Source organism: Lichenostomus cassidix, chromosome 1, assembly GCF_008360975.1.
Source record: "Lichenostomus cassidix isolate B80296 chromosome 1, HeHo_3.0, whole genome shotgun sequence".
In the NCBI taxonomy this organism is placed as follows: Eukaryota; Metazoa; Chordata; class Aves; order Passeriformes; family Meliphagidae; genus Lichenostomus; species Lichenostomus cassidix.
In genome coordinates this window covers 35,391,980-35,417,693 of record NC_139479.1, presented here as the reverse complement: position 1 = coordinate 35,417,693, position 25,714 = coordinate 35,391,980, and the positions used below count along the sequence as shown (strand labels likewise).

At 42.9% G+C, this 25,714-nt stretch overlaps 2 protein-coding genes and 1 long non-coding RNA gene across 3 annotated transcripts in view; 1 reads left to right on the top strand and 2 right to left on the bottom strand.

Annotated features, from left to right (window-relative positions):
• Positions 1-7,091, bottom strand: part of EFNB2 (ephrin B2) — a 45,543-nt gene extending 38,452 nt beyond the window's left edge. The window contains exon 1 of the mRNA XM_085056679.1: positions 5,903-7,091. Within this exon, the coding sequence (XP_084912805.1) occupies positions 5,903-6,030 (128 nt within the window). The 5' untranslated portion in view covers positions 6,031-7,091. The remainder of the gene's footprint in view (positions 1-5,902) is intronic.
• Positions 7,092-9,587: 2,496 nt separating this feature from the next.
• On the top strand, positions 9,588-14,633 carry LOC146444530 (uncharacterized). Its single transcript, XR_014851080.1, has 2 exons — positions 9,588-9,906; positions 10,065-14,633. It is a non-coding gene; the product is annotated as an uncharacterized LOC146444530 (long non-coding RNA).
• Positions 14,122-23,461, bottom strand: ARGLU1 (arginine and glutamate rich 1). The gene is made up of 4 exons (XM_085056659.1): positions 22,851-23,461; positions 18,638-18,863; positions 16,214-16,297; positions 14,122-15,000 (listed from the first exon to the last, which is right to left on the bottom strand). The coding sequence occupies exons 1-4, from the start codon at positions 23,204-23,206 to the stop codon at positions 14,836-14,838; spliced, it is 831 nt and encodes a 276-aa protein (XP_084912785.1). The 5' UTR covers positions 23,207-23,461; the 3' UTR covers positions 14,122-14,835.
• Between the last annotated feature and the right edge of the window lie 2,253 nt (positions 23,462-25,714).

The window sequence follows — 25,714 nt, the reverse complement described above, 5'->3', positions numbered from 1 at the left end:
TCTGTTTTCCTTCCAGATAACCCCAGTCCTACCTATCCCCTCTGTTCTCTGTGCCTTGCCAGCATGCTCCTGCCCGAAGCCCAAATAGATTAAGGCAACAAACCCCAAGTGCAGCCAATTCTTCAGAAAGGCTGCTGCTAGGGCAGGAGTTAAAAAGGAAAAAATTTTCCACACCTCACAATTGCAGCCATCTCGAGTTTTAATCGGTCCCCATCTCAGCAAAAAGCAGTAAATGAAATCTATCTTTACCATATTATACACCACCAATGAGCAAGAACTGAGCAGCTTTTCTTCAGCACTCCAACCACCCCAAGCCACAAGTAGGCCTTTCATAGTTCCTAATCCCGGCCCCAAGTTTTGTGCGGTTCTCACATAATACCTTACAGCCCGGAGCAAGGCCCTTCGTTTATAACACCCCTTTCAGAGACGTGTCATTTCTAACATCAAGCTAATCTATATGTTGCCATGGCATCACCCTTTATCTGCCTTTACATCTTATGAACTGCATGGATTTACCACATTATTTTTATCTGAAAGACAGAAAATGGTGGTTTTATTGCCATACAATCAGATTACTGCTGCTAGTTTCTCTATGCCTTTTTACCATACTTCAATCAAAAGGGATCAGTTTCTTTATACTCTGCCCTTGATTTACATTACATCTGTAAAGACCTAGTCTGGGTTGTAATCCCCTTATTAACTATGACCAGGGTTGATTTGCCTAAAAATAAAAGCAAATTGTGTCAGACCTTTTCACTTTGTTTTTGATTCGGAACTACAAAATGGATTACTAAAGAAATCTTCAGAGTTCACACGGCTGGTATAGTACTGAATTTAAAATGAGAATTAAACAAGTTAAACATGGGAGCTGTGTCAACGGTTTACATTTTCCATCATGGGAGAAAGGCTGAACTGCATTTGTCTTTGTGTTCTCTGGCTTTAAGGAGACAATGAAGCCACAGGAGTTTTTTCCAAGCTCTTCTAACACTGTCCATTTGCCATCCTCCCTTCCTCTGCTTTTTCATGCAACTCCCCCACAAACTCTTCTCTCTTGCTGCTCCCTTCCCCACCCCCTCAAATAAACCTCCCCTCCCTCAAGACACTATGTTAACAGTGTGTTAGTTAAAAGTCTACATTCTGTGGCACTGAGTTTTTTAATCAAAATATTTCAAGCAGTTTAACATTCCTATGTAAGTTTCCACAACGCCTCACAAAGAATGAGCTCATAAGCAAATCCATGTAGATGTATGATAAATGACCAGAAAAACAGGTTTCTTTATGTCAGCAGCCAAGGCAGACAGACATTAGGCACACATGAATAACATTTTAATCACTATTTTTTTTCTCAGAAGAACACTTTCTTCTCATTTGCAACAAGCAATTTCAAGTAGTGCAGGTTTGCACGAGGCATGAAGACCAGATCCTAAAGAAAAGAAATGGTCTCCTGTGGCTGCTGCGCAGGGCTGAAAGGCCTGTCTTTGCCAGCGTCACCTCAGCTCCTCCGCTCCTGATTCCCCATGCCAGGCACCTTGCCTGAATTTGAGAGGATCCAGCATGTCACACCTCAAGCAATGTGATCTCCTTACAATAAAACAGAGAAGAGAAGAGAAAAAAAAAGGAAGGGGGGGAGAAAAAAAAAAGGAGAGGGAGGCATTCTCGTGTGTGGGAAGAGGGAGAACTTAAGTGATTTTAGCATGACTTTTAGTCACTGCCTTTCTAAAGGCAATTACTTCATTAAACAAAGTGAAATAACGTAGCACAGCTTACAGATAACATGCTTTAAGATAATTACTATAAATAATATAGCAATTACACTCTACATATAAAAGGCTGGGGAAAATAACCAGCTCAAGAAATCGGCCTTCAGTTTATTCTGAATTCATTGTGCTAACTCACTTGTGCTTCAGAGACCTGGCTACAAATGCTACAGCTATCAAATGGACTGGAAGCCACCACTTGCTCCATCTATTAGCACACCAAGTGTCAACAGCTATGTTTTGGGTACAATTTAGGAGCATGTGTTTAAACCATTTCAACCTTCCACTCCTGTTTCTTCAGCTTGAAGCTGTAATTGCTTAGGTTAGAAAGTGTAGTCCCACAGCACAGGACTCGCAAATAAATTCTTGTCCAGCTGAGAGGCTCCCAAACATGTTGTGAGATATCGTTTTAGCAAGCTCTTTGTGCTCTGGCTGGCTTGCCCGTCCTGTGAAACAAGGGCTGTCCATTACCTACAGTTTATCATCCTGACAAAATGTGAGGAATGTGGATGTGAAAGCACTAACAATTCCACCCCTGGTGCTTTCTCCTTTTTTTTCTCTCTGTATTAAAACCGACAAGATTAACCCAAATGCAAACTGCAGAGCATAGTTCAAGGGGCTATTCAATCGATAGTGAATGTGCATTTGTTTACCTACAAAAATAAGAATTTCAGATACAATGAGAAGCAGACTAGTCTATATGCTACTGAATAGAACATTTAACAGGGTCATCAATTGTAGTTTATTTTATCAGTTTCTGACATGTTAGCATTCATTCAGAGGCAGGCTGTGAAATATCCCATATATAACTGGTTATCAGAGGGAGAGAAAAACAGCTATATAATCTAACTTAATCAGTGTCAAAGGCACCACTTATGAGGATAACCTTCCTCATGTCACTAAGGAGAACTGCCTTGCTCACCCGGCCTATAGCACGTAGGGAATAGCGACACTTAGGCATAAGTGATGCTTTTTTGAATGAGATTTCGCTACTGCTTCACTAAAAGGCGCCCCATAACACTACATGTGGTCCTGCGTGTCAAAGGCAGCGCTAAGCCTTTGTGAGGTGAAATTGAGGTAATCCATGCTATCTGCTTACATTGTTTTTCTTGGCAGAAGCAACACACGCAGAAAGTCTCCTGTTAAAAAGTGTCAACAGGAGTTAAATCTTGAGTAATTTTTCCTCTGTGTTTTTAAGATCAGGTGATCTAAAGTTCTCCAGATGATAAGTCTGTAAATGTAAAATCTACCAAGACTATCTGCAACAATGATGTTTAACCTCCCAAGCAAAAAAGACAGGTATGATTATTTAATGGAGGTCACTTCAATCTCATTATTTGGTCAATGCAATAAAGTAGATCTCTGAAAAGGTAGGGGGGGAACAGGGGAGGGAGCTCTGGGTTCAAATAGCTACAGCATGCTCTCCCCATCCTGACCACCTGCTAGAAATTACAACCTCTAGACTTCAGCGCAAAACCAATTCAGTTTATATGTTCACCTTAACCTAAAATTTATTATTTCATACTTTATATTAACCTGACTAACAACTTCTCCCAGCATTTAATTGCCTACCTGTTCAGTAGATTTATGTGTTGAGACTTTCAATAGAGTCAAATGCACAGCTTCCCTGAATAAATTAACCAGCACCAAAGATAGTTATTATTTCAAATCCAGAAAGGAGCTTTATTATTATACCATGCCAAGATCTATTCAACAGCTTTGCTTCCCAAGCTAACACTCAGCTTGAATCCAGAGTGAGGACAACCTTATCTAAGGAGAAATTATTCAGGATCCTTCGGGTAAACAAGTGTGAGAAGAATTAGTAAGAAATCCTGCTCTGAGAAGTGGAGCTGCCTCACCACACCAGCAGCAATATCAGGAATGCATTTGCAAGTCTCCTCAAACTCCAGGCCTCCAAGAGGCCTATAAATCACTAGCCCCAGCAATTGAAAAGACTAATTTTAATAGTGTACTTCTTCACTGTGGTGATTAAGCCTCAATGAATCACTCAAGAAAATTCAATTACATCAGCCACACAACCTATTTTTAAGCGCGCATTTAAGTTGAAAAAGTAATTAGATATTATCATTAGATCTACCATTAACAACATTCAAACCTTTTTTGTAATCAAACAGTTTAGAATTAACTAAATGGAAACACAAATCGCGTTTGACAAAAGAAGCATATCCCCAGGCTCTGTGAGATGGGTTGCATTCAGCTGCTCGGATGCTTTCGTTTCACTGATGGCTAATAAAAGCGATCAAGGTAAGTTTTAAAAAAAAGCGAAAGCAGGTTGGGGCTGGCAGAGGAGAGCCGGCTGCTCTGGACTCTTCTGCTTTGGAAGAGTGACCTCTGTAGGCATAAACGGAGCGAGGGCTGGGATGCAAAAGCCTTCCCCTTCCTCCTAGGCCGAGCCAAGGCTGTTTTTCACCAGCACAGCAGGCCCACTCCTGCAATGCAACCCCGGCACTCAGCCTTTGCCTTTCGAGAGCCTAAACAGCCTTATAAAGCCCGCTTTATAACCGGCCAGGCCGCTTCATCCTCTGACGTGATGCCGTGCCTTCTTTCTTAAGCCAAAGAAAGGCTTTAGCTAGGCAGCATCATGGAAGTGCTGAGACAGTGACTGGAGCTAAATTTAATTTTAACAGGCTTCCCACCTAGTACATATACAAAATAAGCATTTGTCAATCAATATTACAAATAAAGACTCTGAACTAAGCAGTCCACAGCGCTCCTGCCAGTTTTTTTTTTTTTTCTTTTACTCTAAGAGAGATCAGGAAACTCCTTAGTAAAAAGAAACAGAGCAAATATTAAGAAAAAAAAATACAGGCAGAAATCAGTAGCGATTTTTTCCTTCAGTGAAAACAACAGTAGATAGTGATGACTGTAAGGCATTAGTAAACTTGAGATGCTACTCCTAATTCGAACTTTGAAATCTTCACCAAACTCCTACAGATCCTGCCACCTGCGCAGGATTAATCCCTGATCCAGGAAATACTTCATTCATACTTGTCTCATCACCACCTAACATTTCCTCTACAAAGTCCCCCGGGAAAACTAGACGTGTACTTACTGGACTTAATGGGGAATTCGAAATTCAATTAACACATTGCATATGGTTTAATTCTAAATATATATAACTGAAGATAGAATATGCATATAAAACTATTTTAACCCATTTCTGGTTTTAAATTCCCTTAACTCAGACACTACTTCTTCCTATCGTGATTTTTGTTTTCCAAACTAGTGATTCTAATCACAGAAGTTCAAGGATCCCAAAAGTGAACAAAGCCAACTTCCATTTTGTATGTCAAAAATCCAAGGAGACAAAAGAGAAGTATAAGTAGCTTTCCATCACTGCCTCAGACTTTTCTTTAGAAGGATGGCCCACTTTTCAAAAAGTTCCTCTTTGCAATAGCAACAATTTTGTACGTTTAAGTAAAGAGAGTACCTTTAAGTTGGGTTGTTGTTTTTTTCTCAAAGATAATCATCTATTTTAAGTGTCAGCTTTGAAAGTGAGGTCCTGGGAACGCATGTACATTTTTGCCTGGGTTTGTTAATGAAGCATGACACTAAATGGTTGTGTGATGGGTAATGCTTAGTTCATTACTCACTGACATGTGCCCTGATACCATCAACTCCACAACCAAATTTAGCCCTGTTATAAGCAGATGTAACTTCGCTGGAGTCAATGGGATGAGTTTGCATCTGCAGACGGAGAAGTTGAAGAGTATCACCCTTTCCTGGCAGCTCAGCGCAGCCCGGCTCCTCCGCTGCTGCAGCCCGGGCGAGCCCGGACCTTGCCCGCAGGTTTTATCCTGCCACCGCCGCACCGCTCCCCACCGCTCCCGCTCCGCCGCCCCGGCCCGGCCTCCCCTCCCTCCCCAGACCCTCCCGCCGCGGGCAAGGGGCGACGGGGCAGCTCCGCCGTCACACGGAACACCCGCCCCGGGAAAGGCCGGGTCCTGCTGCCAGCCACGGCCGGAGTCCCCCGCCGCCGCCGCTCACCGCTAGCGCACCCCGCCCCATCCCCGTGTCTCCCGGCGGCCGCGGCCGACCTGCGGCACCGTCCCGTCCCTCCCCGCGCACGGAGGACAGCGCCGGCCCCTGGGGAGACGGCGGGCGGGAGCGGGATGGAAACTTACTTGGGGTTAGAGGAATTCCAATATATGGGGTCTAAAACGATGGACCGCGCCAGTGCAGTTCTGCATAAAACCATCACGGCTCCCCAGCAGTACTTCCAGGCGGAGGCATCTCGCCTCCGCGCTGCCATGGTCGCAGGCGGCACCGAGTCCCTCCCCGGAGCCTCGCGAACTCCGCCGTGCGCCTTCCCACGCACCTGAGCAGCAACAGCAGGGTGGGTGCCCGGTATCCCAACAGCCGGGACGATTGATAGGGAAATACAGAATAAAAAAAATTAAAGAAAAAAAAAATTCACACGCTAAGAGTCGACGATGCACTTGGCGAGAGCTGCAAGCAGATCTACTGAGTCATGTATGCCACTCGCATGTAGCAATATCTCCTGAGAGGTCAGATCCAAGCTACCTCCGAAGTAACAGCAATAACAAAAAAAATGCAAACGCCTCAGTCCTTCCTCTTACTGGGGGTCTCCCGGCTGCCTTGGAAGATGCCACTCAAACTGCCAACTCCCATTTGGATCCAGAGCGCCATACGCGTTCACAGTGTCTAAGGCTCGCGTGAAAAGGAGTAAAACAAACAAAAAAATAAATTAAAAGAAAAAGGTAAAATAAATGGTGGTGGGAAAAACAAAAGGGTCGGGGGAAAAAGGACACAGCTTCGGCGGGAGGTTCCTCCTGTGTGTCTCTCACTGCTCCCCGCAGTTTGCAATCCGCACAGGCACCAGCCCGGGCTGTTTCGGGCAGCTCGGAAGCAACCGCGAGTCAATAAATCCACTCCGAGTCAGCTCCCCCAGTCCCGGGGAGGCGCATCCGCAGGGCTCCGGCTTCCCCGAGGGGCACTGCTGTCCTTGTCGCCGGCAAAGACCACGGAGCGGAGCGAGGAAAGAAACGGGGGCGGACAATAACGATTAAAAAAAAATAAAATAAACCAAAACAAAACGGGGGGGCGGGGGGTCGCAGCGTCAATTCGTCCCTCTCCCGTTGCACGATCTGCAGTGCGCGCCGCGGCGGCCGACTGAAGAGGAGGAACGTCGGGCGCGGGACTTGCGCCGCCGCGCAACCCACCGCGGAGGAGAAGGAATAGAGGGAGGGAAGAGGAGCGGCGCCAGCCACGGTCGTTCCCACCGCGGCGCTTCCAACCCCCGATGCCGCCGCTGCGAGTTCCCGGCGCAGGAGCGCGGCCGGCGGCAGCGCGCTGCCGTAGCCATATAAGCGCGGCCCCGCTGCCCCGCCGCCGCCGCTCATAGGGCCGCCGCCGGGCCGCCGCGCTGGTTGGGCGCCGCGCCTGTCACTTAGCGCCGAGCGGCGGGCGGGGCCGCGCCGAGCCCAGCCGAGCGGGCCGGCAGGTAACACCCCCGGGCGGCCGCTGCCCGGCTTGCGCGGGGCGTCCACTCGCTCTGACTCACAGCGGGGCTGCGCGGGAGGCGCGGCGGGCCCAGATGGAGCGAAATCGGGGGGGGAAAAGATGAAATTAAATAAGCATTAAAAGACAGCCTTTGCTCAAACTGTTTCCCAAGTACTCTGCCGTTTAAAGAGCGGGGAGCAGCGGCAGGGCCGGGAGGCACGGTGCTCCCCCGTACCCTGCCCGCCGCTGGGAGCGCAGCGCCCCGGGGAAGCGCGGCTGCCGGCGCTGCGCGGCAGCGGCCACCTCCGCGCCATTGCGCGGGAAAGGGCCGGGCCGTGTCCCCACTGGCGCGGAGCTCCGTGCACAACTTTCTGCGGGTTCCCTGCCGGTAAGGCGGCCTGGGGGTGCTTCGGCGCTCGGTTCCCACTTGCCCTTCCCACGGGTTTTGTGAGTTTTCTAAGTTTAACTGGTTGCGCGACAACTGGCCACGGGCCGGCACTGAATAAAGAAGAGACGGACATGCGGAGCCCCTGAGAGGGATGCAGAAGGGCGGGCAATGCAGGGCTCTGGAGCCGGCTGCGTGTTCCCTCGCTTTTCTCTGGCGCTCGCTCAGAGCCTCTTTCTTCCCCTCTAGACTTTCGTGGGGAGGGGGTTTGGACGCAGCTCGTTTTCAGACGCCGCATATCCCAACGGCACGGCACCTGGCCCTTTATTTCATTCTATCATTGACTTCTGGTCAGAAGGAGCTACTTGCGGCCAGCGCTGGCGATGTTTTCCCCGCGGCACCCCGGGCGGTGCGGAGGGCGCCGTGGGGTCGCGGGTGCTCCCGACGCCGCGCTCGGAGCCCGACACGCCGCGGCTCCCGCGGCACTTCCACGGGGCCACAGCTCCCACTAGCGGCCAGCGGCTGCCCTCCGCAGGGGGAGCGCTCCCCCTCGGCTGTCCCCCTCCGCCGCTCCCCCGCGCCCTGCCCGGGCCGGCGCCCACATGGTTCTACCGCAAAAATCTCCGGCAAAAGCGAAACGGGGCGGCGGTATCGCTGCCCCGGGTGGTGGTACCGGGCTCGGGAGGCGGCACACGCGAGGGGTCTGCAACAAGAGTTGTGCCGAGGCTAAACACTGGTGGTGTAATGTCGCTCCTGTGAAATTAAGGAGGTTACCGAATTTCTTCCAGTAAGGATTTCTTGCCAAAATAGTATCTGCAGAAAGGATTAAAAGTTAAATCCCAGGAAACTACGGCGCTCTTTCTGCCATTTCCCTGCCTTTTAGTCGAGGCATGCAAAGAACATGCTACCAAAGACCCTAATAAATAGCCAATTTCACGTAATTTTATTCCCGAAGAAATATGGGTATTCGCTTAAAAATTGGCTTGTGGTGGTGCTCGTCCGGCTTTTAGACGAACGCCAATAAGCTCTTATATGGAAAACAACTGGCACTGTAATTTATATCCCGGATCAATTTTGGAACTCGGTGTTGTCTTTCGACCCCTTTTCGACTAAACGGGTGTTTCAGCCTGGCAGAGCCCGCTCCTCCCGCTCGCAATAGAGGGGAAACAAATCGGAGGCGCGCTCAAAGCCCCAAAGATTTTGTGTTAATTGTGTTCGGTAGTTCTCTAATGAAATCTACCACTTAAGAAAACAAGGAAATCAGTTTGCTTTTCACACAAAACATCGAATACGTTTTAAGTAAACTGCTTAATTAAATTGAATTTGAAGTGAGGAAGGAATTGCAGATCCGGCGACGCAATTTGGTGGAAAAGGATCTGATTCCCGGGACGGAAGCTTAGCACTCAAGTGGGAGCTTAGGTATCTATGCACACCGAGGGGCATCAAAGGAGAACTTCACCAGTGAGGGGAGGAAAGTACTTAATTATTAAACTTTTAAACAAATGTGTGGTGTGTAGTCGGTCGTGAGGCAATGTAAACACGGAGCCTGATAAATGCTTCCAGCAACAGAGACGTGTAAATAGGTCTACCTCAATTTTGTGATGCTGCTGCTTCTGTTTGTTTAGAAGCAAAAGGTTACGAGCGGTGTTTTGTAAAAGCTGTGAGTAAACTGTGACCTCTAACTCTTCGTATCCTTGCTTTAAGTAAACCAGAGGAAATGAAGAGCCCTGGTATTGTCTGAAAATATCCTCCTGTAGCTAAATATATCAGACGACTCCTATTGTCCAATGTCTAATCATTTTTACGCAAATACAGCTGTTTTACTCTACTGTCCAGCATCCTACCGATGCACACTGTAAGTGTATAAAAATCTGCGTTTATAATATCACTTTTAAGTAAGAACCAAGGCAAAACCGGGCACTTATTTCCGAGACAACCTAAGCAACACAGATTAAGAAATCTTAAAAAACGCGGGCTTGGTGGCAACTCCTCTCAGGTCACCCTTTTTGTCCGAGGAACCAGTCCCTGCGGTTGGGGTCGGGCCGCAGGGCCCTTCCAGCACCGCAGAGTTACTTACGGTTCCCAGCAGGGCCGGGCCGGGCCGGACCAGGAGGCGGGGGCCGGGGGCGGGCGGCGCTCGGAGGGGCTGCGGCGGCGCGGAGCCCCTGGGCAGCCGCGCTGCGACAGCGCTCCTTCCCCGGACCCGAGCCCTGCGCCCGCTGCATCGGCCTCCAACCTTTCCGTCCCCCCTCCGAGAAGCGCTTCGGACACGGGAGAAACGTGAGAGTAAAGGCTGGGGACGGGGGTTTCAAAGCAAAATATCTGACGAATGTTCGGAAGTTAGAAATCGGCTTCGGCCGCGGCTTCTCCGGGGGCTATTTCAGGAGGAGGTCCCGGCAGACATTTCGGGTTTCTCAAGGAACGCGGTTTCCTGACAGATGAACGCACAGGGAAACTGGCTTCTGGGGGAAATCCTGCTGCGGCCGTGAGAGCGGCGCCGCGGTCCCCCGGCGATGGGCGGCCCGGTTCGGCGGACGAGGATGGACGCACAAATGGACGGACGGGTGGATGAGCGTGGCCAGCGAGCAGGTGAGACCTGCCTATCCCTTGCCTTCGCTGAAAAACTGGGACTGCCGTTTGCACCGCTTAAACCTTTATTTCCTGTACCTCACCCAGGCTTAAAAAAAATCGTGTTTATCGCTGAATAACCTCTTCCACCTTCTTTCCGACAGTGATGTGGGCAATAATTACGTAGATACTGGGTCTGGTACTATATACAAAATATCTAACGAAAGGCAGCTAATCTGAATGGATTGGGCCCACAATCCCTGATTGTCTTTTAAATATCAGCCTAAACATGAATTTTTTTATTAAGTGGAACAGTTCATCTTCATTCATCATTACATGAAAATGTACCAATTTTAAAAGTCAAGAAGATATAACACAGTGGAATGGATACAATTACTTCTAAATTTAATAAAGAGGTATTATCACAATTGATGCTTATTGACTTAAAATGGATTGTTTATCACTTGTACAAATTGAGGCCAAGTGTGCAAGATACTTGAAACAGGTCTTAATATATCATTCACACCACAACAGCGCATTTTCTGCACTTACGGTAGAGTGAGTACATATCTAGATGTTAATTTGCCTTCTCCAGGTCTGTTTTACAGCTGCTGTTTTGGTAAACCATAGCTTCTTAGAAAATTAGATTGGCTTCTCCCAAACAGAGCCATAGAATTCAAGCAGCCTTGTAATAAAGAACAGAAAAGATGTTCATACATCCAAACCATGCATTTTAACTCACAGTACCACTGTCCGAAAGCAAAAATATTTACATTATTCTGTGGTCTGTGATATGAGTGGTAGGAAAAATGACATGGGATCAAGCTTCTGCTACACAAACAGCCTTTTATTATCAAAGGGGATCTATGTCCTTTCGAGCAGAGCTGATGCTGAGCCAGCATAACCCTTGATTCTAAGTGTCAGTCCAGGGAAGATGATTGTAAGCATGAAGTTGTTTAGTACAGAAATGTCAACAGAAGCTCGGCACTCTTCAGAAGGCCAACAAAATATTGGGATGGAAAGAGAGGAATAACCCTGAAATGCGCGCATGTGGCAGTACCAGCACCAGAACGGAACAGAAGTGCATGAAAGTTGTGGTTCAGCTCCAGCTAGACTGGCCTGTCAGTTCGAAACTGTATCAACCTGGGTGTTTCAACCATATCCTCCTGCCTTGGAATGAGCCTTGGGCACACAGGCAGATCCACTGTTCTCTTCTGAAATAAATCCCCTCTGTAATGCAGCCTGGAAGGTATTTATTGACTTGAATTCTGCCTGCACTTGCACCAAGTTTAGACCCTGCAATGACAGAGCTAACACCCCAAATGCTCTGAAAATGTTTTATAAGATAATGCATGCAATGCAGTTAAAAGTGAATAACAACACCTCCGTGTTTGGTACCCATGCAAGAAATGGCAGAAACTCAAAACAGTCCCAAGAGCACATTAATAGCATCACAAAGAGGGGGATACCACCTTCAAGTCAGGTCAGGGTGAGGTATATGAGGTGGCACATAGCTAAAGAGAAAAGGAGACATCAAAGGTAAATCCTTTTTGTTCAAGATAAGATAGGAACAAATGAACTGTTGATACTTAAGTGAGATTATAGATACATATGCAGTTTCTTGGCAGTTTAGACATCTCACTGACCTAATTGTTTCTGCTTTGCTCAACTTCAAGGATACCATCCCTCCAATGTATTTCTTAGGACTCAGCTTTCTGCTTGTGCTTGAAAAAACAATGATAAATGAACATGTAAAGTTCAAAGGGCAGTTAAGCAAACCTCCAAAGTAAGAGCACACGTTTAGCGTGCTGCTCTAAGGCCTTCCACGCTCCTGCCTTTGCCAGACACGTACAATTTCATATTAAAGTAATTGTCCAGGACATTTATGAACAAAGTTTGGGAAAACTAAGATCTCTTCTGTTATCATATAAAGGAAATGAATACTGCTCAAGATAGGCCGCAACAAAAATGCCTACCTGCCTCCCTGGAGTGGTCAACGACACACAAAACCCCAGAAAAGCCCAAAACTTGTCCAAGCAAAATTTGAAGTTGAAACTTCAAACTGTAGCGAAATCAAAATTAAACACCCAACAAAATCATCAACAGCATTTTCTCTATGTAAGTTAATATCCCCTTGTATGTGCATGCGGGGAGCTCATGGTTTAATCACTGCATAAATGTCCGCCTATGTTCCTACATACCTTGCGTTAAATGGGTATGAAGGCCTATGGGAATGTATGAATATCCCAAGTTATTACCGTCAAATGTCAATTTGCTCCCCTCCAAACTGTGTGCACCTCTGTTCTCCTAGAAATCAGCAGTGTCTGAAGTCCTGAAATAATTTTAAAAAGGCCACAACAATGCAAACGTAACATTCACATACACCAGGTCTACAAAGATCTAAGACAGAGAATGCCTTAGGACAGTAAAGAGACAGCAGATTCCACCAACTGAACTTCTATCCCAGGAAAGGAAATCAAACCAAAGATCTAGCTCTCTTTCCTTTTTTTGAGGGCGGGGAAGGAGAAACAGGTAGTGAAATGTGGAATGGCAGAAGGGGCAGTCTCATGAGGAATGGGCATTTTGTCTACAGGATAATCCTAAAGGTGGGACTGAAAATAACCTGGTAACATCTAAGCCTACACAATGTTAAGTGCAGCATTTAGCAGCAAATATGGGATGCAGAACAAAATGCTTGATACCCCAGCTGCATGTATGATTATTTAGCTTCTTGCTTTTAGAAGAGGAAACAAAACTGCATAGGTCTGTTTTGAGTATTGACTTTTAATAGCTTGTTTCTCATAAGGGAACAGGGGATGTTTTCTGTTTTAAAAATACAGGTATCAGTTGATCTTTAAATACAGCCTGCTCCTGCCAACAGGTCATGTACATGATTTATTTGGCTTCAGCTTTTGTTTTTATGCATTAAGCAACTTTCAACCTTCTTTTGTAATACAATATATAGACAAATTTAAGTACAGTATAAGTGTAGGTATTTTACCGTCTTCACATTTTCTTGACATACTGGACAAAGATACATACATCAGTCTGCCCCCAAGCCCCGGCTTCATACAAAGCATGTTGAATACTGCTTTCACTGGCATATTCAACATGCTCCCAGATTTAATTTCCTAAATCTACAGAAACAGACCCTTTGGGAATATCAGGAATTATTTCCAACTTTGTCCAGTGACATTCAAATGCTCAGGCAACTACTGGCAATGTTCGTTTTATGGTTACTACAAATGTTGCACGCTGACAGGAAAAAGAAAGTTTTAGAACTGGACAAGCTATAGTAATCTAGATTTTGGTGGAAGAATTACGTATCAAAAAGGGGGACTTTATATATATAGTTTTCAATCTGTAGTTTCATTTTTCAAAATAAAACCTGTATATATAAATGGATAATATTCAAGATCTGTATAAGAGTTGCTTTCTGACTAAAACAATGTATTTAGACAGAATCTCACTTTCTGTTTTTCAGTTCAAATATACTAGCCAGTCCAGTCCTTTGGGAGAAAAAAACTTCCATTTTTAAATCCTTTAGGAAGGATCCATCAGATTCATTTTATGGTAATGACCTTAACTTATACAATATATTATATGATGAGATGAACTGAAGGGGTTTAGATATCGGAACTATTGGTCTGGGTGCATTAAGCCAAACAGCCGTTTAAACATGATACTACAGCTGAAATAAGTCTCTGTCAGAATAAAAACCAACATTCATGAAAACAGCAGCAGCCATCAATAACATTCACAACTGCAGGGATTTTTTACTGTGTGTAATTTTGCATTATAAGTAGAAGCCACAATAGTTTAAAGCAAAATTTAAAAAAATATCACTATAGCCTTGAATTTAATAATGTGAATTGTCACTCTTATAGCTGTTTATAGAAGTGTACTAAAAAAATTTACTTAAACATATGAATTTAAGACTTTCACTTTATTCAGCAAATTGGTTTATTTACACAATGGGGAACGCTGGTTGAATGCTGTCAATGTAATAAAAACAAATCTAACAGAGACAATACTGAACTCTCTCTATGTATTCATAGCAGAAATGACAAACTATTTCCTTACCTGTATCGGGAACATCAAGCGCAACAACGGGACAGTATCATAGGACACTGATTTAACAATAAACCACAGAGGTCCAGTAATACCATGGCAATTTACTCATGTATTTACTGACTTTAAAATAAAAACATTAAAAGTCAGCAATACCCAGTATAAAGTTCTGTCAATTATCAGAGTCAAACTCTGATGAGTAGGTCAGTAAAACCTTATCAGATCATCCACCGTTCATAAAGTGACACGAGTTGCTTCAGACCACCAAAACAGAAACAAAATTGATGAAAACAGATTACCCTCTAAAAGGCAATGATGATCTGATAAGGGTTTAACTTAATGGAAGTTAAAAAAAAAAAAAAAAAGAATTGCAGAGCACAGCCCCTATTAGAACAAGCTAACTTTCCAACTTTCAAAAAAGACAAAAAAAATTGAGAGAAAAAAAAACCAAAAAACACTTCAACATGAAGCTACCATACAAAGTTTTTGTTTGTTTTCCTTTTTTTTTTTTTTTTGTTGCTGTTGGTTTTTGTTTGTTTCTTTTTTCTTTTATGAGTTCAGAGTTGAAATTTAATCCTGGCTTTTTAGGGAGAAGGACAGTTTTGGCCTAGACTTTCCTTTGCCCAGGATAATTTTTTGCTCTTCCTTTTGCTGACGCTGTCTCTCTTGTTCTAGTTTCATCCTCTCCTCATGAATCTTTCTTTGTTCTTCAACAATTTTCAATTGTTCTTCAGCCTATACAGGAAAATGGTAAAATTTAGGCCAGCATATTTTGTAGTCATAAAAGCAATTTGCAAGTCCATATTAACTTCCAAACAGGTCCAATCCTGCATAGGTATGTAAGCAGTTCTACCTGAGCTAGGTGCCATAGTTGGTTTCAGTGAAACTATAAAATGGTTATTTGAATGGAGTTTATAAGAAACACTGAGAACTTTCTACAGCTAATGTACCGAAATCTGGAGTGCTTACATACCATTTTTCAGCACTGCTTTGCAAACAACACATTACATTTTAATTAAACAAGACAGTAGATACATACAGAAATTGTCCCAACACTTGTCAAATGTAAGTTGAAGGCACAACATAATGAAGTAACGCACCTTCAAGGCAGAGGTCTCCTTGCTCCAAAACCTATCTAAAAACCCCTTCTAATGCAAAACTATTTTCACTTGGTTTGCAACCAGTCAATCCTTACACTGACCTATGGTCCTTACAGCTCTCCCAGTAGTCTTCTAAAGGTGCTTATTTAGTTCATTACATAATTTTCCATTTGTCCTGTTTCTACTGTAAGAGCTTGAGAAAAGGGTGAAACAGATCTAAAGCAGATGTAGGAAGAAGATTTAAGAAGCCTCAATTTTATATGAAAGAGGCATTTGGGCAATTGAAACAGAGTTCAATCAGGATTTAGAAACAGCTTAGTTTGTCTTATCATCAATTGATTACAATCAGCTAAATCATATTGAATGTTTTCATATGGCACCTGATTAAATGGGCTTGAAGACCAACATAAGTTAGACTTTCCTAACTTACACATCTTCAGCTTATGCTGAAAGTCCCTTTCAGCACTTCTGCATCAACATTATACCAGAATCAAATCTAGTTTGTACTTGTTCTGCTTAACCAAACAGAATTAGTCACACAAAGCTGAACATGTTTGCAAACTTATTTCAACATTCCCCATGTGATATAGTTAAAATGTACTTTTAAAATTCTGAATGCAGCCATTTCCCCTCTACATTAACTGCATCCAAACCATTTTACCAGCTTAGTGTTACTGCTAAGGATCTGGTCTATTACGCTCAGGGGTAGGAGAGCAATGTTAGTGATGCAACCAGAAATACACAAGTTAAACTCTAGAAAGGGCCGATCTGTTTATTTCAATTGTGTTGCAAATCTGGCAGAGACACCTGTATTTCCCTACAGAACAGTTAACTACACCTTCACATACCAGTTTAGCTTGTGCTTCTGCAATTTTTCGATTATTCTCTTCCAGTATTCGCTCTAGTTCCTCACGCTTTGCACGCTCTTCTTCCTAAAGGGGAGGACAGGGCAAGATGTTAGTAAAGTAAAATACTCATTCCTGCTTGTTCACTAATCTTTCTCAGAATTCTTTTGTGAACTGACTTAAAGTGGCAGCTTTACAGCCACCTATTTTGCCTCACAACGGTAAACTGTGCAGCCACTAAAACTGGTTTCTAGTACTCAATTTAAATCATCCCGCCCAGTCCAAACAGCAACCAACTAAACCCTCCCTAATCATAGAATCCTGACAATTTATTACTAGAATTTTAATATCACACAAATCAACAAGGACAACTACAAAAACTGGATAGTATTTACCAAATTAAAAAGTAATATAGAAAATATAAATAAAGTGAATAGTTTGTCTCACCAATTAAGTATACCTACGTATTCTTTACCTATACTCCTTTAATCAGCATTAAAAGTTGAATATTTACTGTCTTGTCCAGTGTCCTGCAGAGTGTGCTCCTCGGCTGCCATACGCGCCAGCTTCCTCTTTAAAATGATTTGTACTGTTAGCTTGGCAATACCTGCATCAGCAGCTCAACCATTTATAAAGAAACAACATACAAGGAAGGCTGAGCTGAGGAATGCAGATGTTTATGGTAAGAAGGAACAAAAATATGTAAATCATTCCTAAGGCAAACAATTAATAAGAAAAATACATTTACTGTTAGTGAAAAATACAAATGGTAATCCATACTTCATGGAGCTATGGGCTTCTTTCATGGGGAGAATGGACTTAACATTCAGTATTTTGACAATTTTAAGACAGCTGAAACTGTCTGCAGTATGAACTTGGAATTCAGGAGTCCAGGGAAGGCAAGATCAGGAAATAAAGCCTTGTAATTGTTGTTTTCTTGGTGAATTTTATGGAACTCTGTTATGCAACTCAAATATGAAGACTGCGTGAAAATTTTTGAAGTGTTTCAGTTCACATAATATATATCCAAATTATTTTTATATTTGGAGGATTTAAAGTTAGCCAGAGGTTTGTGTCTGTGTAAGAAAAAAAAGTTAATATGAACAAAGCAAGCATATGAAAACTTCTTACTATGACTAGTAACCAGCTACTAGCTAGCACACTTCACTCCAGGCATGGAGGTTTATTCTGTGTTACAAGGAACTGGTAGGACTTCTCCACATGATGATGACAATACCAAAAATACATTTAAAAAAAAAAAAAGTCATCCATCTGATCAAATGAAAAACCTCTATATGTGAAGAATTTGCTGACTACGAACATGTAAATTCAACTTAAACTCTTTGATATTAAAAGTCTGAAATTGCAAAAAAGTATAATTTATTGGTTTTAGTATTTATTGTAACTCAGCATTCCATTTGTTTCCATTTAATTTGACACTATGTGACTAACAAGTCACATCTAGTATGAAGGGGAAAGCTGCATTGCTACTGTCTCTCCTTTCGTAAGCCAATCAAAATATTAATTTAAAATAAACTGTGTAGGATGCACAGAATGAAAAGCATTTGACACTTATGACTATTTAGCACAAATTTCCTCTACAGTTTGAAGTTTGTCTTGAAATTTCTGGATCCTGGAATGATTGGTGCAGGCAGGCATCAAAGCCTTTAGTAGCAAATTACTGTCTCACAGAAAGACATTTTCAGCTTCTGCTCCAGCTGCTGATTAAAAAACAAAACAAAACAACAAAAAAAGCCCCAAAAACCCAAGTCACACGTTCAGCTTGACTTCAGACAAGGGCAACCTGCTCTTTTATAACTTCTAGGGAGAAAAAAAGGAGTTGTTAGTAGTTATTAAAAATGGATATAATGATTTGGACAGAGATCCTTCGTGAAGACGTGGATGGGCTTATGCTCGAAGTCCCAGAATTAGTCCAATGTATGCTCAAGGAAAATGTTCATTTTAAATGAAGAATAAGAAACCTATTTGTTAAAGACAGGTACTGCAGCTCACTGCTGGACCCTGCTTTTTGCCTGACTGAAGGCAAAAGCCTCTTACAGTCTAGGTAAACAAAATGAAACAAATGAAGGATACATAATTACAGATTTTTCATTACCCTTCCCCAAAATGAAAGGACTGCTGATAAATCCTGCAGCCATGGCAAAAGTTTCAAACAATTCTGAAATATGTAGGTCAGTTCCATTAAAAATCAAGTATCCTTGTTCAGGTTTTAGGAGAGTAACTGTTTAAATATCAGTGAGCTCCTCTGAATAGGCTAGAAATTAAGTTTCGCAGCAATGCAAGTTTATATGAGAAGGGAATTAGATTTGCTGTATTCCATCTCTTTCTGAACCGAACAGGAGGCACAAACCGACACTGAAAGTTTTGCCATGGACTGTCTCTACTTTCCAAACGACCGAGCGTTACCTCTCTGGCTTTTTGTGCTGCAAGTTCAGCTTGTCGCTGTCGCTCGAGTTCTTCGAGCAACTGTTTTTCCATGATGCGCTTAGCCTCCTCCACCCTGCGGAGAACCTCTCGCTCAATCTCATCCTTTCTTTTCTCCAACTCTTCTTCTACACGTTTAGCTACGAGTTCTTCCACTCTTCGAGCAGTTTCTTCCTCTATGAGTTTCTCTTCAATTTCTTGTTGACGACTACAGAATGCAAACATGAGGATTACATTTTTAATCAATAATGTTCGCACTGAAACAAATTCCTTCAACACACAGCATCAGCCATGCTACTGAATAACTTGTACACACAGATTATATATTTAAAGAATATTTTACCCTACATTTGAAGAAAGTGAATATTCAGGCAATCAGTGTTCATATCACAGGGAATCAATTCAGACCATACCAAATTTAGCATCTTTCTATATACTAACACACTAAATTGAAGGCAACTTATCATCCTACTTTTTGATCTCAATTAGGGGGAAAAAAGAAAGAAACCCAGCCCAAACCAAAACAACCACACCACCATGCCTGCCTCCTCCAAAAAATCCAACCCCCACCCAACTCTGACCATCCTTCATGCCTCAGGAGTTCAAACGGTCTCAATTTTAAGCCACATATAGCAATAATATCCTGTAAAATCTTGCCTTGAAGCCACCACCTTAGGGGCACCAAACTAATATCTAGTATCTTAAAAGAGAAGACAGAAGCAATAAAATTTGTGATTTCAATATTTTAGCTAGAATTCCAGGTGTTATACCTGTAATCTTGTTATCCAATCATTTACCTTAACAAATTTCAAGTACTTCAGCTCTTGACCTTTTCTATTGCAGCACTCTGTTTCTACCATAATAATCCAAAAGAAATTATATCAATACCAAGGACTAAATAAATCCTTGCAAACTGCAGCTTTCCATGTTCTTAATTTTGGAAATATTTCGACTGTCTTGCCTTTATTTTAGTTTAGCACCAGTATTAGCCTGATCACAGTTTTAATTTTTCATTAAAAAGTATACAAAAATATGAGGTAAATTTGTAGATTAAGTACCAAATACAGAAAAAAAAATCCAGGTAGTAATCGCTAGTACAGCATGGCAATTAGATATCCAAGGATGAATGACAGTGAATACTTTATAGTTATATTTCATGTAGTACTACTCATTTGGAATTATTATGGGCTTTGGGAAGGAGATTCTTGGTTCGAAACTTGACATTGAACTTTCATTTTAAATATTCTGTGAAGTACAGAACAATCTTTTGAAACTTATCTTCTGGCCTGTCAGCAACACAAATCCAGAATTTAGAATAACAACTACTGTTGTAATATTTTAAAATTTTCAGAATGTTTGCATTTTCTGGTCTCATTTGGAAAATCTTTCCTAATCTATTATATTTGTAAAACAACTACTTAAAAAAAATTACATAATTTACCAACTTTTAGATGACCCAAGGTACAATTTGCAAATATGCAATAGGAGATGATGAAGTATGGATTACTTATCTAGATAAACGGGGAAATACAAAAGTGAAAGGCTCCCAACTTCCCCTGCTCATGTGTCATCTTTTCAAAAGTGTACTGAACTAAGTGGATCTCCTTCAGTAGAAAGTTTTGAAACCCTCAACTCAATCATTTGGCCAGGGAAGACCAATTTTAGTCTTACAATCCTCAAGAGATAGAAAATCAGGCTGGGGGAACATTAGGCCAGCATCCACTTTTCCAAAATGGACACAAAATATATTGAGGTGGTTTTTTTCAGAAAAAAAAACCAACAAAAGAACATAAGGCAAAAAAAAAAAACCCTAGACCACTCATAGAAAAATGCATCAACCCCATTCTTTTAGAGTATCTGTGCCAAGCTATGACCCTTTTTGGACAAATGTTTAAAAGTCCTTTATATACTGATTTTATTTTAAAAGGTTTTCTTTCACTCTTACAAGTATTTATTCAGCAGCAAGTACTCCCACCATCCTGTACCAAGACAACTTAGCATACTTAAGTGGCTGTTCTAGAGAAATAAATTGTCATAAAGTTCATATTCTCGTCTTTAATTAAACTATCATAGCTTTATGTTTAACATCAGGAAATCTAGAAAAAAAATTAGCTAATTGAATATAGTGCATAGTTACAAAAATACCATGACACTCATGTCTGAAACTGATTTTCCAATATTCTTAGCAATTGTTAATGTACACAAATTAAGCACTGTGTCTGCAAATGTTTGATTCTTCTCACTCCAACAAAATCCACTCAAATTTAATTAAACCAATCAAATGTATTTTTAGACTTATAGGCAATGATGATATTACAATGGCTTACACCTTATCAAGAAAATAAAATTATAAACAGATATAAACCTCAGTGATTTATTCTGTAGTGTACCAACTTTTTTTTTAATCACATGAACTTACAGTATTTTACCATTTTACCATCCTGGCCTACTGAGTTATGATTCTAGAGCAACGGGTAAGTCACTAATGTAAAAAACTATTTTTAGTATGGTCTATTTACTTCTTAAAGACTAATTTTATGAAATCTGCAGAAAAGAAACCATTTACATTTTACCAAATTTCTGAATGGAAAAAAATTATACTTGCAAGGCAACAAAATGACCATTATAGGAAAGGGTTGAAGTTAGGCTGTATATTGAGATTTGAACAGGACATAAGAAGAAAGTCACTTCCAATCTATGAACTGTCCACTAATTTACTCAGTCAGAAAGGAAGTACTTCTTTCCTTCTCTAACATAAATCTCTGCTAACACACGTAATACACAATTTACAGATGAATTACTAAAATACCATACTTTTCTACTCTTTTCCTTTTTAAAATTTAAAGTGTATTGTAGGAGTATCAAAATTCCATACCCAGTCTTCTCCAATATTGATTCTTCCCCAAATATCCACTATTCTGTAGCAAGTATCACGCAAATGTCATATTCCTTCTATATAGACTTCATGAGCTTTTTAAAATTTCCAAGCTAACTTACATAGAAAATTTACTTATATGTGAACTAAACCAGCTCCTAAGTACTATAATAAACTATTCATTCTATTCTCAATTTGTTAAGCATATTCCAGTTCTTCACTGTAGATATGCAGAGATTATTTTTCTTAATTTAGGTACTGAATAAAATTCTAAACCACAAAACTAGGATCAGTATGTCAAAATATGCCAAGTTTCACATGTGTTTGCGTTACTGTGGAAGTCTCTGACGACATCACTGTCAAAACTCTGAAGTCAGCGAAGGTGATTACCTTCAAACAAAAATGAAAGTGACAACTTGGGGTCACCAAGCCCGACAATGGCAACTAATATTTCCTGAGAACGATATGACTGAAGTAAAGCTCCACCTGAGAATTAACAGCACTACTTGGCTTCACACGTGCAAACAAGTGCAATTTCTGGATTAGGTGGTCCAATGAGGAAGGGTAGAGTCCAAAGAAAAAGAATCATCCGATCACAACTGTTTATTCCATCCTTCTCTCTGCTGCATAATGGTCTGTTTTATAACTTCATACGTTGCTAAACATATTAATGCACCCCCACAGTTTATTAAAATAGTATTTATATCTGCAAACTTAAAAAATAACCACACTCCCCATAACATAAACTGAAGAAAGGGCAAGGTTTCAAATGAAACAAGTCACCGGATCTCACCATCCCGTTTGGCAAGATAATAATCCCACAGTGTTAATACAGCAGCTGCATAGTGCTTCTTGAAACCCCCAGTGGAGCAACTCCAGATGCCTCCGCACGACGCGTAACAAGCTGCACGCCACGGAGGGGAGGGGCGGCCGTGTGGCAGTGCAGCACAAAGCCTCAGGGGCGCCGAGGCCTCCGCCGCAGAGGGAAGTTTAGGAGCAGCGCAGGAGGGAGAGAGCAGCAGCAGCGGCGGATGGGAAGCGGGCAGAGCCGGCCGAGAGGGAGGAGGCGTGCGGGGGGCTCGCACCCCGAGTGGGCGGCTCCCAGGCACCTGAGGGAGCTGGGCTTTGAGAGAGGGGCGGATGGCGGGAAAACAGGCACTGCACAGGCCTCAGCGAGGGCCTAAACGCCTGTCCCCGGCTGCAGGCGGGCCTAGCCCGCAGGAAGAAGGCGCCGAGGGAGAGGCACCAAGGCACAGAGCACCTCCCTTCCTCCCCCATCCCTCACCACCCCTTCGTTCCCAGCGCAGGCCCGGGGCTCACATTTTCCGCTGCCGCTCGAACTCCGCTTTTTTCTCCTCCTCCTCCCGCTTCTGTTTCTCGTCCAGGCTGCTGCGCTTGCTCACCGTGCGCCCGAAGATGTCGATGCGGTCGGGGGGGGAGGAGGCGCGGTCGCGGTCCCTGTCCCGGTCGCGGCGGGAGGAGGGGGCCGTGTTAGAGCGCGAGCGGGAGCGGGACTCCCGGCGCCGGTTCCGCTTGCTCTCCCGGGACTTGGAGCGCTTCCGTGCCCGCTCCTTTTCTCGGGAGCGGGACCGCGATCGGCTCCGGTTCTTCTTGTTATGCTTGGAGCTCTTGGTGTGCTTGGAGCGGGACGAGCTCCGGCTGCGAGACCGACCCATCCCGGCAGAGGAGAGGCCGCGCCGGCGGCTGCTCGACCACCCCCGCCCCCTCTGCTAGCGGCGCCTGGGAGAGGTGCGGGGAGGCTCTGCGCGCATCAGCAACGCCCGGGCGGGCCCTTCGTCCTCTCCCTTTCCACCGCTTTGCGCTGCGAGGAGAAGGAGCAGGCCCCGGGAGCGGGAGCGAGTCCGGACGCGGCCAAGATGGCGGCCCTGGCTGAGCAGTGACTCTCCTCTCCCGCCCCACAATGCACCGCGCCGTGCTCGAGCCGTTCGCCCCCCTCCCCGCCGCCTCCGGCAGCGCGCCGGAGGAGCACGAGTGCGCTCGGCAATGTTCGGCAGCCAATGGCGAGCGGCGCTCGGAGCGGGCCCCTGTCGGGCCCCGGGTGGGAGAGGCTCCAGCCGAGCGGTGCCTCGGGAGGAGTTGCTGTGTTTCGTCAAGTGCAAGTTCTCGCAAACTTGATTTTCTTTTTATTTTGATTTGGTACGGAGAACAGAGGGAGTTATCACTGCAGATTACGGAAGTTGAGGAAAACAATTAAAACCCCCACTAAACTCTGAAAATCAGTTTTTGAGTCCTCTGTTGCGCCACTGTGAAGACCCACCCTTAAAGGGAAAGAATCACCTAAGATTCGTAAATACTCATTCGTCGAAAGGAACGACTAAAGTCAGAGAGTCCCAAACAACCAGAAAGTTTCATCAGTGAATTACACACTTGACAAAGGAATTAGTATCCATATGACATACTGTATACCTGACCTACTGTATAAGTACCCGGCAGTGGGCTTTGGATAAAGGGGCAGGGTGAAAGGGAAGAGAGGAATTGACGAGGGAAAGATGAATTAAATAGTCAAAGAAGAAACAGTGATAATCAGTCCCAGTTCCAGCGCCGAGCCAGCTGAGGGGATGTCAATCCAGCTGTGTGGGCCTGGCCGATGAGATGCTCAGGGAGCTAGGGGTGTATTTATTTCCCTGCAGCTTGTCTGCAGCGTGGCACAGTGAAGGGCTGTCCTGGGCATATATGGAATGTATTTACCTGTAGGCATTATTGTGCATTGTTTGCAACGGGTGTGTAGGCAAAGGAGAGTATGAACTCAGTGGTTCTGTAGGCATCTGTGTGGGATGTTTTTATCCCAGTTCTGCCATGTAATTGTTAGCCATTTCTGCTGTGACAAAATCTGGAACTGGTGTTATTCTTTATTTCAGTAAACTGGTGCAATCTATAGATAGTTAACCTCATTCTTGATTTTGAGCAGAAATTTTAGCTCCTTGATGTTTCACAACTTGTGGGCTTTTTTGTTGTTTTGTTAGGTTTTTTTGCTTTTTAGGTCTGCGTTTTTTCTAAGTACTTGTCCTAAGTTTGCAAAACATTCCTTGAGTCACTGGACAAAAATATCCAATCTCGCTTAAAGGTCTTCTAATTAATTTGATTGACTTACCTTATTTTTCTTGAAGGAAGACTTTCTTCTTTTAAAATTCAGTCTTTGCCTATTTAGTACCAAAAATAACTGAAATGGAAGCATCTCTCTGACAAGTCACTGTGCAAATAACACCACAGTAATGGACTCGGTGAAACCAGCACGGCAGGAATTCCAGAGGCACAGGCCCTGGATGCACTTGTTTGTGCCTAACCCTGGGGAAGCTCTTGTAACAGGTAACTGAGGAAGTTGATAATCAGACCTTTTAGCCCCTGACTGGGAGGGTGAGTTTCTAGCTGGCATCTTTCCTGCAGCAACTTTTGTGGCTATAATTGTATACTGGAGCTTTTAAATTCATACGGTGCATCAGGTTCTGGATAAAAAATGTATCATAATGTTTTTAGTACTACATATCACAGTGGATGTACCAAACTTGACCTGAAATGTATTGGGGAGGAAGGGCCAGAATTAATTATTTTACAGTCAGTTATAACTATAAAAGAGTTTTTAAAATATTTTTCATTAGCTGAGTTTTCTCCTTGGTAAGTCACTATAATATAGACCTCTATTTATTGTTATTTTAGACAACCTTGGTTGTCTGAAGAAATACTTATTTCATCAGCAGAATTTTGTTCCTATTTAATAATATTGACTCATCAGAGCTATAAAATGTAATATTTTATGAGAACAATTAATTATGATAGATTGTGTGGAATTAAGAACTTATATAGAATAATGTAATAATTTCCCCCAATCCATTATTGTATTGTTCCATCTAATTTTCTTAAAGTTTCAAAATAATAAGAACGCAAGATTTTTAATACCTGTAATAGCTTAAAGTCATTAGTCTATTTACTTTGTTATTTATGAGGACTTAATTCTAGTACTTCTGGAAAAAGCTCTTTTTCTTCTTAAAAAAATACATCCCTAATAGATGAAAAATTAGTTGAAGAACATTTCTATATATGATTTCTTTTTACTTTGAAGTTTGGTAGTTATTTGTTAGCTTTTTTTAATTTTTTTTTAAATTCTATCCCCTTATGTTTCCTAGCTTAATAGTAGTAAAATATTAATATTTAGGGCTTTTTTTTCC